Source organism: Rousettus aegyptiacus, unplaced genomic scaffold (assembly GCF_014176215.1).
Source record: "Rousettus aegyptiacus isolate mRouAeg1 unplaced genomic scaffold, mRouAeg1.p scaffold_m13_p_15, whole genome shotgun sequence".
Classification (NCBI taxonomy): Eukaryota; Metazoa; Chordata; class Mammalia; order Chiroptera; family Pteropodidae; genus Rousettus; species Rousettus aegyptiacus.
In genome coordinates, this window is record NW_023416290.1 from 48167880 (window position 1) to 48185611 (window position 17732).

The 17732-nt window shown below is 42.1% G+C and overlaps 1 protein-coding gene across 4 annotated transcripts in view; it reads left to right on the forward strand.

Moving 5' to 3' along the window:
• DEPTOR (DEP domain containing MTOR interacting protein) overlaps window positions 1-17732 on the forward strand; it is a 125643-nt gene that overhangs the window by 23276 nt on the left and 84635 nt on the right. For all 4 annotated transcript variants that reach the window (XM_016156635.2, XM_016156628.2, XM_016156609.2 and 1 more), the window contains exons 2-3: window positions 11673-11851; window positions 12871-12994. In XM_016156635.2, coding sequence (XP_016012121.1) covers window positions 11673-11851; window positions 12871-12994 — 303 coding nt within the window. The remainder of the gene's footprint in view (window positions 1-11672; window positions 11852-12870; window positions 12995-17732) is intronic.

Sequence of the window (17732 nt, forward strand, 5' to 3'; positions counted from 1 at the left end):
TTGTCGCCTTTCCCCCACAGCAGAGCTCCCTTTGGCCCATAGCTACACAGAACTTGAATGAACACAGCACTTTTAGATTTGGCTCCTTATCCTTGATGCTGCCAGGTACTGTGGCCTTCTCCAAACTTTTCTTCCAGTGGTCTGGCTCCTTTGCAAAGCAGTCGGTGGCCCCATCCACCTGCCACCTGCCTGGATCCTGACAGCAGACGGAACTTGAGCTGAAACTCAGACACCTGCTGAATGCACATTCTGTGAAGAATAGCGTGGGCTCTTCCTGAAGAAAGAATTGTTTGACACTTCTTATCCAGAGGAACCAAACATACACATGGGCAGTCCCGATACTCCATTTTAATAGAAAGGCAAAGACAGCAACACTTGCAAGTGCTGCTGAGTGTGTGCAGCCTGGATAGTGTGCATGCAGCCACCAAAGGGTTCAAGACTAGAAACTCAAGTTCTGCGTTCTGTACTGTGCTTGAGTTTTCTGTCCAGCTGAAAACAAAAGTGAAAACCCGGACCTTTATACCGAGTATCGCTTACCATGAGCTCTGTCCCAGACACTCTGGGAAATACGAAAGAGGAAAGAGATAATTCTTTACTGAGATAGTTGAAGAGAGAGAATTAATGCAAATAAGAGTAAAGTAGTACCGAAGAATATATGGGTAAACATGGGTGTTACAGACAATATATCATAGAGGAGTCAGGAAAACTAGATCGTATCTGGTTGGATGAGAGAAGTCACAGTGGATGAAGGTTGGGTTAAGCTAGACTTTAATGAATAGGCAGGAAAAAAACAGGGAGCATATGCTTGGAAAAAATAGCATACATTTTGGGACAGAGGCAGAAATGGTGATGCACTTGGCTAAAACGCAATAGAAGAGAAAAATAATGATGGGTAGATTCAGGTTTAATATATTATGGAGACTTTGACTGGTGTATGTGTGAGTCTTGTATGCATAGAATGAATACATTTTCCTTTTGAAGAAACAATACCCGCTTCTGTCACATGGTCCCTGAACATCAGAAATTAGTTCACCATGAGCAGTTGTTTTAAGTTATGCCTGGTATGCAGTTGGGGCTCAATAAATGTTTATTAGTTGAGGCATCTTTTATAAGCCCCTCAGCTGGAAGCAGTCTTCACTATAGCTGCAGGTGTCCCTGACAACACTTTTGAGGGCTCTTGAAATATTTTTAAACCCAGAGATACTTTGTCTATCCTCATGTTATAGGCCTGCACACCCAAAGCTCTGGCATTTTGGTGGCTTCGGCATCTGTCCTGTGAGCTGAAAATAGACGATTGTAACCCTAGATGGTGTTTGTGCAGCATGCTTGCTTGGCACAAGATTCTCTTTGATACAAGCATCCTTGTTTGGAAGCCCAAAGGAAATAAAATTTGCTGTTTTGTGCTCCCTGGCTTTGTGGTTTGTGGCAGATCTTTCAGTACAAAATGTGCTCCAAACAGCCTGTCCTGTTTTGATCTGTGAGGGAGGGTTTACCCTGGAGGCTCTTCAGGGTGTCCATAAAAATAGAGAAGTTAGAGTTGAAAGAGATTTGAGAGATAAATCTAGTCAGCTTCCTCATTTTCCAGTTTAGGAAACTCAGGTCTTAATTGGCCGAGAGCCCTCCTCTGGGCCAAGGTACATAGACAGAAACTGCACACGACTACAGTTTAGGTGGCCTGATTCCTCCCAGAGACCACAGGGTACCTGGCTGCTTTCGATCCACCCACGCTGGGACGTGGTGAAGTCCGCATTCTGAGCCCTGCTTCCGCTTGGGGCATCCTTTCCCACGAGTGAGACCAGCTCTTTTCTTCCCTTGGAATCATGTACCTTCCTACTTTCAACTTCCTCCTCCTAATCACCACAGGAACAGATTTAATACCATCCTTAATAGTTGCTGCTTAACTGATACATTTAATACAAGTGCACTTGTCACCCGTTCTCCAGGCACAACCTGTCTTTAAAAAAAGAAGACTTTTATGACTTCTTATTGGACAGAAGGCTGTAATCCTGCTCTAGGAGGGTGCTCATCAGTGAGCAGGTAGAGAGATCCTTTTAAAGAAGGAGGGGCTCTGAAAGTTACAGTGTAAGTCTGGCTGGGGAGTTAGTTCATTCGTCAGCCTTGTAGAGTTTTTGCAAGATGGGAGCCTTTGACTCACGGGTTCCTGATTCCCAGGGAGGGTGCTCTCCTTCCTGGATCTTGCTCCTGGAGAGTATGTGTCACCTTGACCACGCCCTGACCCACTAAGGTCTGCTCCATCAGCTCTCCTCCCTGCCTCCTCCTTTTTCTCCTTCTTACTCCACAAGCTCGTGTTGGTTCCGTTTCACTCCAATCCAATGGCTTGCAAAGAGGTGACGGAGCCCGGCCGTCTGTGGTTTAACAAGCCTTCCAGGTGGTCTTACTGCGGGTTGTCTTTGAGCATCACCGCTCTCTCCTTCTCTAACTTGAATCTCTGCCTCAGGCTGCAGGTCGCCTGGCATGTATTTTTCATATTCCACTGGGGATATAGTGAACAATATTTTAGCTATTATTTCAATGATCTTTTATACTTAATCTTTCAATATATTTTTACTTTGTCTAAAAATTGGCTCTGAGACCATTTCTTCTCAGGGAAGAAATGTTCAGTTTCCAACGCTAAATGTTCCATTGAAATGCAGTGTCTTTCTCAAGACTTGAGTACGGTCTGGGTGTTAACCAGAGACGACTTGCAAGGCTGTCACAGACAGATTCTGAGCCAGCGCTCTCATCAGTGGACCACTCCTCTATAAGGTGCTAGATTTGCAGCAGCCTCTGTATCTAGACCGTCCCACAGTGGAGTGGAGCAGATAGTCTGGTCAGAGTCAGGAGGCCAAGGGTGAAGTTCCACCTGGGAGAACATGTCAAGTCACTCAACATCTCCAAGTTCTCCAAGTCCGTAAAACAGTGATGTCAGGGAGAGCTTGCATAAAATAGCTTGAAGGTTCTTTTCCGTTAAAACAATTCGATGATTCACTGATTTCAGTTACCTGTTTGGTTCTAGCAATCCTCACAGCAATTGTCAGCCCACATGGATTGTTCCTTGATCACACCCAGAGACATTAAACAAATTTAGTTCAAAATCCTGCATCCATACTGGAAAACGATGGTCAGCAGCTGAGGGCTGTATGTACTCTAAAAAGTAACTGAAATGCATGTTTAGTGGCTTCTTGATGGTATTTCTGGCAAAAGCTGACAATGAAACATATAATTTGATAATAATAACAGGAGTAAGAGTTGACATTGAGAGTTTATTATGTGCTAAGCACTTTACATAGTCATTTAATCCTCACAACATAAGTAAGACATACATTATTATTCCTATTTTATAGATGAGAAAGTTGAGACACTGAGAAGTTGAATGCTTTGTCCAAAGTTACAGAGTGAATAATGAATGGCTGGAACTTGGGTCTGGCTCCACAGCTCTGCTATGAGTGAATAATGAATAGTGAATGATTTGGGCAGGAAGTTAACCTACTAACTAATGCAACCGGACCCCTATTCTTACTTGAAAGCTGTACTTTCTTATCCACCACTCGTGGCCACCTGAACAGCACCATTTGTTGATCCTGTTCCAGATATCAGAGGAAAGGGGTAAAGGGAGAAACATAATGTATGCCCCAAGTTGAAAACTACTGTTTAAGTGAAGAGCAAACCCCTGTATTTTGGGGGAGGAAGGAGTCAGGACTCAGCATCCATCATTACAATGGACCGGGACCGGAAGCAGTCGCCAAGCCGGAAGAGCGCTACCCAGTCCTTGTACCAACACAGCAAGGACCCTTACCAGTACTGGTCCCATGAGTCACTCAGTGTCCTCAACGAGTTCCAAGAACCATTCTGGGCTTGTTTCTGCACCTGTAAAATGGCAATTAGAGGCCTGATAACTCCTGGGCATGGCATGTAAACAAATAATGACTTGTTTGAAAAAAAAAAAATCTTGGAGCTTCTTGGAAAGTCACTTTGCAAGCAGGAGGAGTACTGTTCTTCTGACTCATTAGAGGAAGAGATCAGAGCTGGAGATGTTGACGCATTGCTCTTTGTTCTTTTAGAACAAGAGACCTCTTAGGAAAAAGCCCACGTCGAAGAAAGACGCAGTAAAAAGTTCAGGTCTAATGAGATAAGGAAGGCTGACCTAGGAAGCTTTCCATCTTGACCCTGTGTTTACCTCTTATCTCAAAGATGAGATGAAAGATTTAGTTATTTATTCACTTATTATTTATTTACTTTAAAATTTAGAATTTTTAAATTACAGTTGACATATACCATCATCTTAGTTTCAGATGTACAACGTAGCGATTAGACATTTATATACCATACGAAGTGATCAGCCCACTGCATCTAGTACTCATCTAGCACCATACATAGTTGTTAGAGATGAAGGATTTAAAAGGGCCTCATGAACTTTTATGCACACATAGTTAAAAAGTGTTTGTTGTGCATCATGCATAAACTGATGCTGACTCTCCTGGATGGTATAATTCACCAGGTCCATTTCCTGCCCCCTAGGAATGTCATCTTAATTATACAATGTTGGCTCAATGCAAACATGGAAACAGAGTGATGACTTCTTTTGTAGGTACTTCTGTGAACCCTATCTGTATCTACTTTGGTAGCAGTATCTGTGTGATATATAAATTGCATAAATTTTCGCCCTACCTTGGCACTTTAGCATAACTAGAATGTTTTCTTCTTTTTAGCTGTGTGAGCATTATTTTATAATTATTTTATAAGACAAGAACTTCTGCCATGTAAAGTTTGATGGTATGGAAAGCCCTCTAAACATAGAAATCAGAAGATCTTGGTTCAAGTCCTGACTCTATTAAAATTAAAATGTGACTTTAATTTTTTTGATCATGTGACTTTAATTTTTTTGGGCTCCCTTCCTTGTCAAACCAGTATGACAGTGCCTTTCTGATTCACAGGGATATTGTTAGGCTTAGCTCTGGTAGTGTATGTCTCCATTCAGGTGTTAGATATTACTGTTATTATTTATACTAATATTCCCTCAGGATTTTAAATATAGTACATGGTATATAGGACTCAATCAAATATACTTCCTCCCTGGGTATGTTTACCATCTCAGTTTATTGTGATGACAAGACACATGGTATTTATTGGACTTTGCTTTGTACTGACTTGATGTGAAGCCTGGAAGAGTTTTGTATAGAACTGACTTCTGATTCACAGAGCCATTGTTTACAGCCCTCCTGAGAAGGAGTCTTGCTGGTGTAACATTTGGCATTACCACTGTAGAGATGTTTACTGCAGCTTTCTGGAGAGAGAGAGAGAGAGAGAGAGAGAGAGAGAGAGAGAGAGAGAGAGAGAGAGAGAGAGAGAGGGGGAGGAGAGAGAGGGAGGGGAGGGGGAGGGGGAGGAGGGAGGAGGAGGGGGAGGAGGAGGAGGAGGAGGAGGAGGAGGAGGAGGAGTGATAGAAGGATCTGAGACCAGTTCCTTTCGGCTCTCTAGAATCACATGTGGTCTCTTTCCTTCCTTCCACTGTATTTGTTGTTCTGATAGGGCTGGGAGAATTCAAGCATCCGCTTGAAGCAAAACTACATAAAATGTGTATTAGAGTCCTATTTCACATAAAATTATACATATGTAGCCATCTACATATGTGTACATAATACATTTTGGCAAGAATTATTAATATTGGGTTCTTTTGGAAAGTGAGGTTGAAGAACATTTCAAACACATCACAAAGTAAATATTATAGTGTGGCAAACTCCCATGCGTCTGCCTCCTAGCTTCAAAGATTATCAGTTTATCCATCACCTGTTACCCAACTTCATGTTATACATGAGTTGTTTTTATCTATCATGAACACGTATTATTTTGATCATTTGAAATAAATTTTAATCATAAAACAAATCCAACATTCAAAGGAAATGCAGTGTGTTAGATTTCACTTATTTCCAGTCTTTTTTCTTACCCTTTTAGACTCTGGGCCTTTCAAAGATAGGTGATTAAGAGTGATTTTCTCTGAGTTCTCTGATTCCCCAGGGACAGGCATTGGCTGCTGTGGAACACCTGGAAAGGACAATAGCTTTGGTTTAAAGCACATCTACATCAGGGCTACAGTCCAAATCACAAGGCTCCCACTGTCAGCCCCACTGTTTGGCTTGCTGTGTTTTTTAATTAAACTGTTTACTTTGGCTGAGATTTATGACGCTGTTTTTAAATGAGAATCTGTAGTTTCTGTCTCCCCTTTTGTTCCCTGACTTCCACAACCTGCTGCAGTTCTTTGCGAGCTATTTTTTCAAAAAACAGTTTCTCCGTTTCTTATCAGATGGGTGGTGATTTCGTAGGGATTATTAACACCCCGCGCTCAGGGGTGTTTGTTCTCCTCAGGCTGGAAGAGGAAATTGTGTGATGCAATTTCAGCAGCTGGTTAGCCGGACAGGAATAGAACATTACAGAATCACCTTGAATCTAAAGCCTGCGAACCAGCTGTCTGAGATGAATGATGGGGAGGATGGTTTTTGTATTGAAATTCCTTAGCCAGTGGGATTGAAAAGGCAGCTAAAAGAGAGATGTTTGTTCTCACCAGTGGTGCAATGTGGATCGATTTGACTGATGTGGATTGATAGATACTGAGGGCATAGTGTGCACCAATTGATATTTTAGCATCAATGAGGATCTACACCAACCCCCCCCCCGCCCCCATCATGATGTGCCAAGCACTAGAATGGCAAAAATAAGTAGCATCCCTGACGTCATTTAATTGTAATATAGTGTGATAAATGCTTTATTGATGTCGCTAAAATATTATGGGAGAACAAAGGGGAGAAGGTTGCTTTCTGGCTGAGGGAGGCTAGAAAGAGTTGCCTTGCAGGGTGAAGAGCAAGTAGACTTCTTCGAATCATTGGAGGCAGGAGTGGGGAGCATTCTAAGCCGAGGGATCTGCCTGGAGCAGAGACGATGGCATGTTCAGGGGATGGAGAAGAGCCCGATGTGTTCACACGGCACAGTGGGCATGCTTGGGAGGTATGAGAGAGGCGCGGAAGCTTGGGAGGAGGTCCTGGGTCGGAGAGAATTCTATCCCAGGAGACACCTCCTCAGAACCAGGAGAGGTGCGGCTCTGTTGGATTCCTCTTTTGGAATACAGCCACCTGCAGGGATCCGTGCTGTTCTGGTTGTCATTAGGGTGTGCACAGGAGAGGAAGGACTGGAAAACTCTGAAGAACCAAGGCGCTTCGAGTTGTCTCTTGTCATCTCGCATTTCCAGATTCCGGGGCTCTTCGTCCCTCTCTCTCAGCTTGCTGTGCTGGCCTGCCCTGTCCCCTCTCACCCCTGGTTGCCCAGATTCCCCATGTCTTCTAGTCTAGGCATTTTAAACCCTTTTTCTAAGAATTCCATGTAGATAGTTAAGAGGATTTGGAGGGTGTACGTTGGATAACTGAATGGAGAAACCAGGAAATACTCTGGACTCAGCAGCCATACCCCTTTTAACCAAAGCACCCCAAATAGTTCTGCTTTTACGCATTGACATCTGGGTAAGTTCTACTTCAAGAAAGTGTTCTGTGGCACCACTGGAGTCTGAAAACTTCAGGTCTAGTATAACATTGGAGGGAGCCATTCTGCTTGGCTTAGCTAATTACTGTCCCTTGCGATGGGGAGAATCTTGGGCCCCTCTGGTCTTCTGGTTGAACTGCCATTGGGGGTCAGCAGGGGCCACCATAGGTCAAAGCTCTCCAGCTAGGTGCGACCCATGCAAAGAAAACAGGCAGAGGGTTTTCAAACCCTGCTTGGAGTGGGCAGGTGGTGGGAGGCAGTTTTAAATCGAGGGGGATGTTGGGCATGGCACATGATGTGACTGACCTGTCCAGACAAAATGCTATGTTGAAAAGTGTGACTTTTAGCCCCTAGCTCAGCATTTTGTGGAGTCTTCCTAGAGAACGCTATTCCATGAGAGGTTCAGCTATGCAAAATTTCCATTTTTCAAGATGTTGAAATATTGCTTACTCTGTCTCCTTCGTAGAGATCTTCATGCACATAAATGTATTAAAGGGGCAAGTTTAATTCAAGTAAAAGAAATGCTTTTTAGACACACACATCCAGGGATTAAAGTTCTACAAATTGAATACCCTAAAAGTGAAAGTCTAATTTAAAAAAAAAAAAAAGACCGACATAAATTCCATGATAATAGTTGATTACTAAGTTGTGTGGTGGGAATTCCTACTAAGTTAGTGAGAAGCCTCCCTATGCTTTTGAAAAAAATAGTGTCGTTTCTATTAGTTCACTTGTACATTTATTCACCAAATATTTATTAAGTGCCCATGGTGCCAGGCAAAACACTTAATTATGTATTTTCAGTGTAAAAATCCTTACCACTTTGGGATACGTTTTTTTTTTTTTTTGAATATGCAATTTTCAATGCTTATTTTTAGAATTCTGTGTTTCTGACTAAAAGAAAAAAGATGGTAGCACAGTCATCGAATGTCTTCAACCCCTTGTAACATGTCTAAAAATATCAAGTTCAAGGCTGCCTCCTGGATCCGAAGTTCTTTCCCCTCCAGCATATTTCTGCTCAGTTTTCTAAACATGGAAATGTACCAGGCCCTGGTGGGATTGAGGGGACAGTATATAACGCTTCTCCCCACCAGGCAGGGTAGGAGTCGGTGGGAATCGGGCAAGAATGAACATCCAGCTCAGGGTTCATGAAAGGATAGAAACTGAAAGCTTCTATTCTGTAGTATTTAAAGATAAATATTACCTAATAATTTTTTTTTTTTTAAGTTAGCAACTTAAATTAATTGCTCTGGCCTGAATGTTCGCAACTCCTTCCTCTTTGGCTCATAACATATTCCTCCTCCACCAAATTATATGGTAGCTGATTCCATATTTTGATTTCTAAATAAATTGGTCTTTATTATTCTTGAATTCCTGACAGACATCACATCTGAGAATTAATGTTTCACATTCTGCCACTTCGAGCACGTTAAACAAATTACTCAGTGTCATTGCCACTGAATTTATTAGAAGGATTAGTGCGATGACTTTAGCATGCCTGTGTGAATGTGCTTTTTTTTTTAATTAGGACTCATTTATTTTTTTATTAATAATTACAGCTTTTCATTGGTATCGTTTGTGGTTTTAACATGACCTGCCTTGGGGAGTTGGCATGAGGATTAATACCAATAAAGTAGTAAAAACTGTGCCTAGCACCATACTCAGGATTCAAATGCTTTCTTTATCCTTATTAATGAGCTTTGTGACAATGTGACGAGGTGATCAAAGTGGATACCGTTATCCATGCTATCAGTGGGACTCTGATGCTCAGAAGTTTGATCGTCTGGGATTACTCGCAGTGTGCAGACGAGAGCCAAGTCTTCCTATTCCTACTCCTGTGTTCCTGTTTTCATAACTGACATTTTGGAGTTTAGTATTTCTTTTTTATGTATTAACAATTTATTTTTATTTTTTAATTACAGTTGACATTCAGTATTATATTAGTTTCAGGTGTATAGCATAGAGCTTAGACATTTGGGGTTTAGTATTTCAACATGAGAATTTTGGGGGGTTGCAAACACTCAGGCCATAGCAATTAATTAAGTCATCCATGTGAAAATGCTTAGTTAGATACTGGGTGCATATAGGATCACCACTAAAATAGTTCTTTTTCTTCCTGTGCAGTTAACAGCTGTTAGGACTCTCTCATTTCTCTTCCCTCTCCCTTCCTCAGCTGAGCCCTTCATCCCCAGACTGCTCAGGAGCCCCCAGTCTTCAGCTGTAGGCGGTCATGGTCGGCTCAGGCTGCATAATGAAGTTTCACAGACTGAATGCTTTCAACAGCAGAAATTGACTTTCTCACAGTTCCGGAGCCTAGGAATCTGAGATCAAGGTGTTGGCAGGGTTGGGCTTTTCCGAGACCGCTCTCCTTGGATTGTAAATGGCCGCCTTCTCCAACTGTGTGTTCACGTGATCTTTCCTCTGTGCATGTCTGTGTCCTCTGCTGATAAACACAGTAGTCATATTGGATTAGGGCCTACTCCAGTGACCTCGTTTTAATTTATTTACATTTTAAGAGGCCCTATCTTCTAATACAGTTACATTATGAGGTACCAGGGGTTAAGGCCTGAGTATATGCATTTTAGGGGAGCACAGTTCAGCCTATAACAGTGTCTCATAAGGAAGAGCAGCTTAACCTCAGATCTTCAGCCCAGTATACTGCCAGCTCATAATCTCAACCTTGGGATGTCAAAACCCATTAAATTCCATTCACTGAACTCTGTTCAAAAGATCAGGTGAGAGTATGATCCAGTTCCTTCCCTAGGAGGCGGGAGAAAGGAGGTTGAGACCTATTAAGTGTCCGTGCTGGGTTGCAGTCGCTTAACAGACATTGTGTCTCCAAATCTCAACATTGCCAAGGATGGGGGAGGCCTAATGGCCTCCGTCTTACAGAGAAAAAGACACGAAGTCACTTGCCCCAGTCACACAGTCACTGTGTGCTTTACTCATGGGACACTCCAGTTTCTTCTCAACAACATTGAGGATTAACGTAAGGAGCGTAGGAGCCACATGACTGAAGATGAACACTGATCTCACGGTTCAGCCAATTCAAACCCATCACTTGAGGATTACAGAGTAAATGTGAAACTGATCAAAGAAGGAAAGACAAATGGAATATCACTTTTCTTTTTTAAGGCAGGTTTATTTAAGACTTTCGAGGAAAAGTCACTGGGTTCTGAAAGGAACAAGGGAAAGCTCTGTGTCAATCACTTATCACGATTCTCCACACTAATCCATCAGCCTGTAAATAAACTGTATTTGGCCAACAGCTTTAATCCATCTCTCCTGGATTTCTGGTTTATCTCTCCCGAGCTAGAAGCAGCATGACGTGGCCATGGCCATTGGAAAGCTGGACTCTGAAGTGAGATCATTAAGGTTCGAATCTCACTTTCACCACTTTTTAGTTGTGTGGTCTTACGGAAGTCACTTAATATCTCTGAGGCCTCAGTTCTCTCTTCTGTAAAAACAAACAAACTAACAAACAAACAGAGCTAGCAATAATAATTTCTGATGATGCTGTTATGAACATTAAGTGTATAACTATCTAAAGTGCTCAAATTAGCATGCAAAACCTAGTTAGCCTCACAAAAAGATTAACTGTTGCCTGTATAGAATACGAGGCCTGCAAAGACAAGGATTTTTGTGTGTTTTCCGATGCATGTCTCTAATGCCTGAAAGTGCCTCATGGACAGGTAATAGACGCTCATTTATATTTGTCATATGAATGAATGAATACGGAAATGGTGAACATTGGGCAATCTGTGGTGAAGAGGATAGACCTGGTTTCAGCAGGGTTCTGGAGCTTTAGTTGGTTGGTTGGTTGGTTGAAGCCATAAGCCCTCTTGGTGGAGCAGTAACGAGGAGGGAGAGAGGCTGGGTCGGGGCAGGGCAGCTTTTCTCACTCTGCCTAATGGCAGGAGAGCTCTGGGTTGTCTGCGGTTGATTTTCCCTCCGATTTACCTGAGGGTAAAATCACTTTCTGAGGCCTCCGGGTTCCGACAGTATGGAAATCACCCACTGACATCGAGATATTTGAATGGTGCCCTGGTGCAATTAGAGCTTCCGTTTTGTCACTGATCTCTGGGATTGGTTTGGTAATTTGTGTTGTCATCAACATTCCTAAAATGATTGTCAAAACTTCTTCCCAGGCTCAGGCTGCATGAAGAAAAGGTTATTAAAGACAGACGGCATCATCTCAAAACCTACCCAAACTGCTTTGTCGCCAAAGAGCTGATCGACTGGCTGATCGAGCACAAAGAGGCTTCTGACAGAGAGACTGCGATTAAACTCATGCAAAAGTTAGCAGACCGGGGCATTATTCATCACGGTGAGTCATGGCGACGGTCAAGGTAACTTGAGAGGAAATGTTGTCGGACCCCACCAGTGAAAACCATTGCAAATATTAACATAACCGTGCCAGATACGAACGTCCCCATTTACGAAAGAAAATGTTTTACTTTGACTCCTTCGTGTATCTGTCTTCGGTTCCATTCCTTTCCGCCATCCAAGAAGCATTTGGGTTTATCTCCATGGACTTCTTTACACTTTTTCCTTTGCATATATGCGTCTCTTAGAAGCAAACCATATTGTTTTAAGTCATTATAGAGATGTGCGTTTTATCCTTTTGCAGATGACTGGGAGAGTCATCTATGATGATAGCGTATCTCCCTTTTGCTCATTTTCACTGCTACGTATGCCATGTATATATAATTCTGCCATCATACATTTATCCATTCTCCTCCGGGGGACATTTAGGTTGTTTCCAAGTTTTTGCTGTTACTCTCAGAGACTCACTGAACATTCAGGAACACGTCTCCTTGAAATCCCGAGCCCTGGCCAAGCCCTTTCACATACTGTTACTTTCTCATCATTTTTCACCCGTTTCCGCCCCAGAGAAGCATCCATTCCCCAAAGCTAAGTTACTGGGGTGCAGGGTAGTCCTCCTTTGGTTCCCACTGCTGCGTCTCCTCACCTCTTTCATAGCCTCATCACCCTATAGTTTAATTACATGTTGACATTTCTCTTCATCTTGCTGGATTTTACATTCTTAGAGGCCTGATGCCTGCCCCAATGTCATGCTCAAGAAGAGTGTGTAGAATGAATGATTCATTGAGTTTTGTGACCATTTTATAGATGATAATGATGATGATGATGGTAGCTAATAATATGAGCACTTATTCTGTTCGAGGTATAGTGCTAAATACTGAACATGCATTAAATCATATAGTGTAGGGTGCTCGAGAAATTAGGTAGTAAGACACATCTTAATTAGCATCTTAGTTTGTTCGATTAATTAAATAAGATTTTTTTTTTCTTATTTGCCTCTCTCTGTATATTGTGTTTCAGTATGTGATGAGCATAAGGAATTCAAAGATGTCAAACTCTTCTACCGCTTTAGAAAGGATGATGGCACCTTCCCATTGGACAATGAAGTGAAGGCCTTCATGAGAGGACAGAGGCTATATGAAAAGTATGTTGCATGCGAAATCCCCCACTGGAATCTTCACTTGTGGAGAGCAGCAGGGCTATTTTGGTCTTTTATCATTTTGACTTCAGCCTGGCTCTTCCATGTGGGATGGTTACATAACTGTTCCTTTACTAATGAGAAAACTTTATCACTCGTTTGCCTTTCTCTCTGCCAGAAATTAAGTCGATGTCATAAGGTTCTTAATAAAGAGTTTATTTAAATAGTTCGAATATTTTCTATATTTAAGTCGATTTAACAAAAACCCCAGAAGTAAAAATAAAAGGTCGGAGCATGATGTTTGTCATCAAATGATACAGTTGCCGATTTTCTCTTTTCGATACTGTTGTATAACTTGGAGGTTTAGTCTCGTAAATGGCTAGGGACGCAGTGTCAATTATAAGGAAAGTTCACATTCAAGTTAAGAGATGAGTAGTGAGAGAACTTCAGGGAGCAGGATGGTCTTACACTGCTCGGCTCTTTGGAAGAGATGAATTATGCTGGAGCCCGGCAGTATTTGGTTGGTGGATCTTGAATCTCTCCAGCAGTCTCTCTGAGCTGACCTATTTCTGTGGTCCCTTTCTCATCCTGCCTTTTTAATTGTTTATTTGCTTGTTCGTTTTTTTTTTTTTTTTTTTTTTTTTTTTTTTTTTTCCAGAGCAACCGTTAGAGAAAGGAGTGCAGGAGCAATGGCACCCCTCTTAACTCTGGCTGCCTTTCAAAGCTGCAGGGAGTTAAACATGTGTGTTTATCACCCAAATGAGCCTACTCTACGATGGAGGAGTTGGTGCATGAGGGAGAGGGGCCCAAGTGATCAGATCAAATAGCATGATGCTTAAGAGCCAGACGGGGGTTGAGTTCTAGCCATGTCATCTTACCTTTGTAAACCTCAGAGTCCTCTTTTATGACATGGGAGTGGTGAAAGCACCTACCTCCTTCCTAGTTGTTTAGTGCTGTTATGGGAATTAAGAGAATAAACCGTGTCAGGTACTTACATATTTGGTTCAGTAACTCTGGTGTAGTCAGACCCCACCGATGAAAACCATTTCAGATATTAATGTGATACCGATGACCACCCTTGATTCTGTCTCTCCTATGTTCTACCTCTTTCCCAGTTCAGTTCATCTCTGTTTCTGGAGCTGGTGTTGTCCAGAGCTTAATGCCTGATATATACATCTCCTATCACTTATTTTCTATATTGAAGTATAGAAAAAGCCTCACCTCCCTGAGTCACATAAATTTGAATGGAAGAGATCCATCAACACTTCCATTTGTCTATTTGACTGTGTACATGTTCTGTTGCTGTTTTCTTTTACTTTCTTAGTTCCCTTTGGAAAATTCTAGCAGGTGTTAGATATTTAGATTACTGTGATGGTCCCTTCAAACTGTAAGATTCTGTGTCGTCAAGAACATACACGTCATTTCCGTGGAAGGAAGCCAGGGGCTTCTGTAGCGTTCTTCTCTAGCCGTGGCTTATCTCTTGGGACCTGGGTCACCACACTGGGAACTGGGATTAGCAATAACTGAATGTGTCTGATAGGGAACTGTTCTTGCTGGTGGGATGGGTACGATGGCAAGACAAAAATGAGAGAAGTTAAACAGAGCTGTCATACCGTCAATAAAACAGACTTACTCCAGCCCCTCCTCCCCCCTTCTGTTGCTTCTCCCCTTATTCTATGCACAATTCTCGCTGAACCGTATGTCTCTGGACCATCCAAAGCTCCTCTCCACCTTCTGGCCATTCATTAATTCATGTATAAAAAATCTACTGTGCCCTTACCACATACCAAGGACAGTTATAGGCGCTGGAAACATAACCTGAACCAAAGACAGACAAAGCCTCTGCCCCACGGAGCTTGTATTCTAATGAAAGAGTTAGGCATTAAATAGATAACGTACCAGAAGAACGTGATAGAATCCAGGTGGTTTTCAGTGCTAGAAAGAAAAATAGAGTTACTGGAAGTGGTGAGGAATTTTAGATGGGGCGGGGGGCGGGCAAGGCAGATGTCCTATAAAGTGACATTTGAATAAAGTGAGCCTTGCAGATAGCTGGTGGAAGAACATCCCAGTCAGAGGATGCAGCAAGGATAAAGGCTTGGAGGCAGGAATGTGCTTGGTGTGTTTTATGACTGTAAGGAGGCCAGAGTGTCCAGAGGACAGAGAGTAAGGGGAGAATAGTAGAAGATGAGTTGGGGCCAGATCATAGGGGACCCTTCAGGCCATGATGCAAACTGAGGATCTCATTTTAAGGATAATGGAAGCCGTGGGAGCGTAGGGAGCAGAGAAGTGGCATTCTGAGGTCCTTTTTGCATATGCTGTTTCCTCTTCATGCCGCCCTCGCTCCTTTCTCTAGTTCACTCTGACTCTTCCTGGCTTCAGTAGGACCCTCTCTGGGAACCCTTCCAAAGCCCCATAAAACTGAGTAGGTGCCGCAATGTGTGTTTACCCGTCAAAGAGCCGTATTAAAATTCCGTCTTCGTTTACCGCATTAGATTATGAAACTTAAAGGTGGGGACCGCTTTACCCTTCGTTGCATTTCTTATGGTTTCACATGTGCCGGGGCAAGTGTAGATGGTAAATGTGTACTGAAAAGTAGGAATAAACTCTTTATCCCCGGACGAGTTGGCCCGTATTGCTGTGCTTTTTCTGTGCGCGGTTGGCTTTCCGGAATTTTAGTGTTCAGTGTCTCTATTTCTAAGTAAATTTATTTCCTCGAACTGCTTGTGAAATTAGCACTAGGAAAAGAAATTTAATAAGTACTCAACCTCGCATGAACCGGCTGTCACCTTGCCAATCTTGGCGTCTACTTTCGCTTGCTGGAACGTCCGTGGAACAAACTGTTGGACTGACTTTGGTGGTTCAGTTTACCTATTTGACCAATTTTGTTTAGTGTAATTATTTTCATACATTACATGCGGCTATTTTTTATGCACTTCCCTTGTTTCCTTGGCCATCTTTTCCATGAATTTCAACACGTACTATTATTTTGCAAGTTTTGGGTACTTGAAAAAAAAATAACATTAAGAAATGCGTAGTTGACTTGTTCATAGCTCATATTTTCAAGTACTTTATTTATTTTAGAATTGAAATTTTTCCCCTCACATTATTTTAGCCAGGACTCTTGTTTAGGATAAGGGGAACATTTGTAACAGGTCTTGCAAAATATGTCTCTTTTGTTGTTTTCTTTTTAAGAAAATAACAACTAATAACATTTGTCGTTGATTGCTGTATATTAGGCATCCTGACTAATCCATTTAATTTAATCATCATTATATCCCCTAGTTAGATGCAATTATTGTCCCCATTTAATGGATGAGAAAAATGTGGCAGAGAGAGAGGTTAAATCTCTTATCCTAGGTCACCTCAACTAGTGAAAAACAGCTGGATTTGAAGTCAAAAGCCCAGAGCCTAAACTTGTCGCTACTACTAGGCTATTAATAAATCTTTTCTGTTTCTTTTAATGGAGCTTAAATGAATGAGATCAGTGTTAACTTCAAAATGTCTTTTATTTTAAAACGTAACATGGAGTTTGTAAACATCTGGGTATGGAATTGTCTGGAAAACTTTGATGAAAATATTCCAGAATTTTAAAGTACACATTGGCAAAGGAGAGTGACATGATTTCTCTTCACGGTAAATCTGTGTGGTGTTCTGTAAATATGATAAAAATAACGATGCCTTTTATTTGTAAATTAGGTTCCTCAAAGTGCTTCCAATCGATATTTTATCTGAACTTCCTTTATAAGAGTAATACTAGACTAGTAGATAACAACAATAACAATAATAATAATAGTTTAGGAAGTAATGACATAAAAGAGATGGAGCTTTACGTATGGCCCTAGAAGAAGGGGCATGTGGGCCCCAAAGCAGTTGTCATTTCTGGGCGGGGGTGCTCTAGCTCGAGAGGGACAGTGGAGATGCCCAAACTTGGGCTGGCAGGTGCGCAGGCCTCCGCTCTCCACACAGCCTCGCCCCAGCCCGCAGGGCTGGCTGTGTTGCCAGAACGTCCTTCTTGCTCTCCTTTTGCTCGCTTGTTCTGCGTTGTCAGAAGGACTTCGTGAAGCTCGGTGGTCTCTGGCTGGGCTTTTGCTGAACCACGCTGCTTTGGGAGCACCCTGGCTTTCTAACCTGTAGTGGGGTTTCTCAGTCTGCTTTTATCTAGGACAAATCTGGGTCTCAAATTCGGTGTCCGCTCCCTCTTCATGCCTTCATTATTCTGGTTACTTTAACTCGGAGGTACTCGAACAAATGCTAGTTAAGGGGCTGAAGCTGTCCCTTTCAAGTTACCCCAATGTGAGGAAAGTTTCAGGGGAGCTGGTGACAGGATCTTCCCGTATAGTGGGTGACAGCGGATGTGGGCGTTGGTCACCCAGCCCTGGCCTCGAGTCACAGCCTTATAACCTTCTAGCTCTGTGACCTTGAGCAGTGTGTTGAACCTCTCTGATTTGTGGTCTGAAGTGGAGATAAAACTGGAACCCACTTGGAAAGACTCCTGGGAAGATTATAAATAACATACAGTGTGTACAGTGCCAAGTATAGTGCTTGGCATGAAGTGAGAGCCCAAGAAAAGCAGGTCTACTATTAGAACTGTAAATAATAGTATACATAAATATACACAATAATATACATAAATAATATACATAAAAAAAGAACTGTGAGTAATAATACACATGAATAATATACATAAATTCTTATTGTTATTTTAAAATTTAGCCTAGCATAGTGGTGAAGAGCCTGAGAGCCA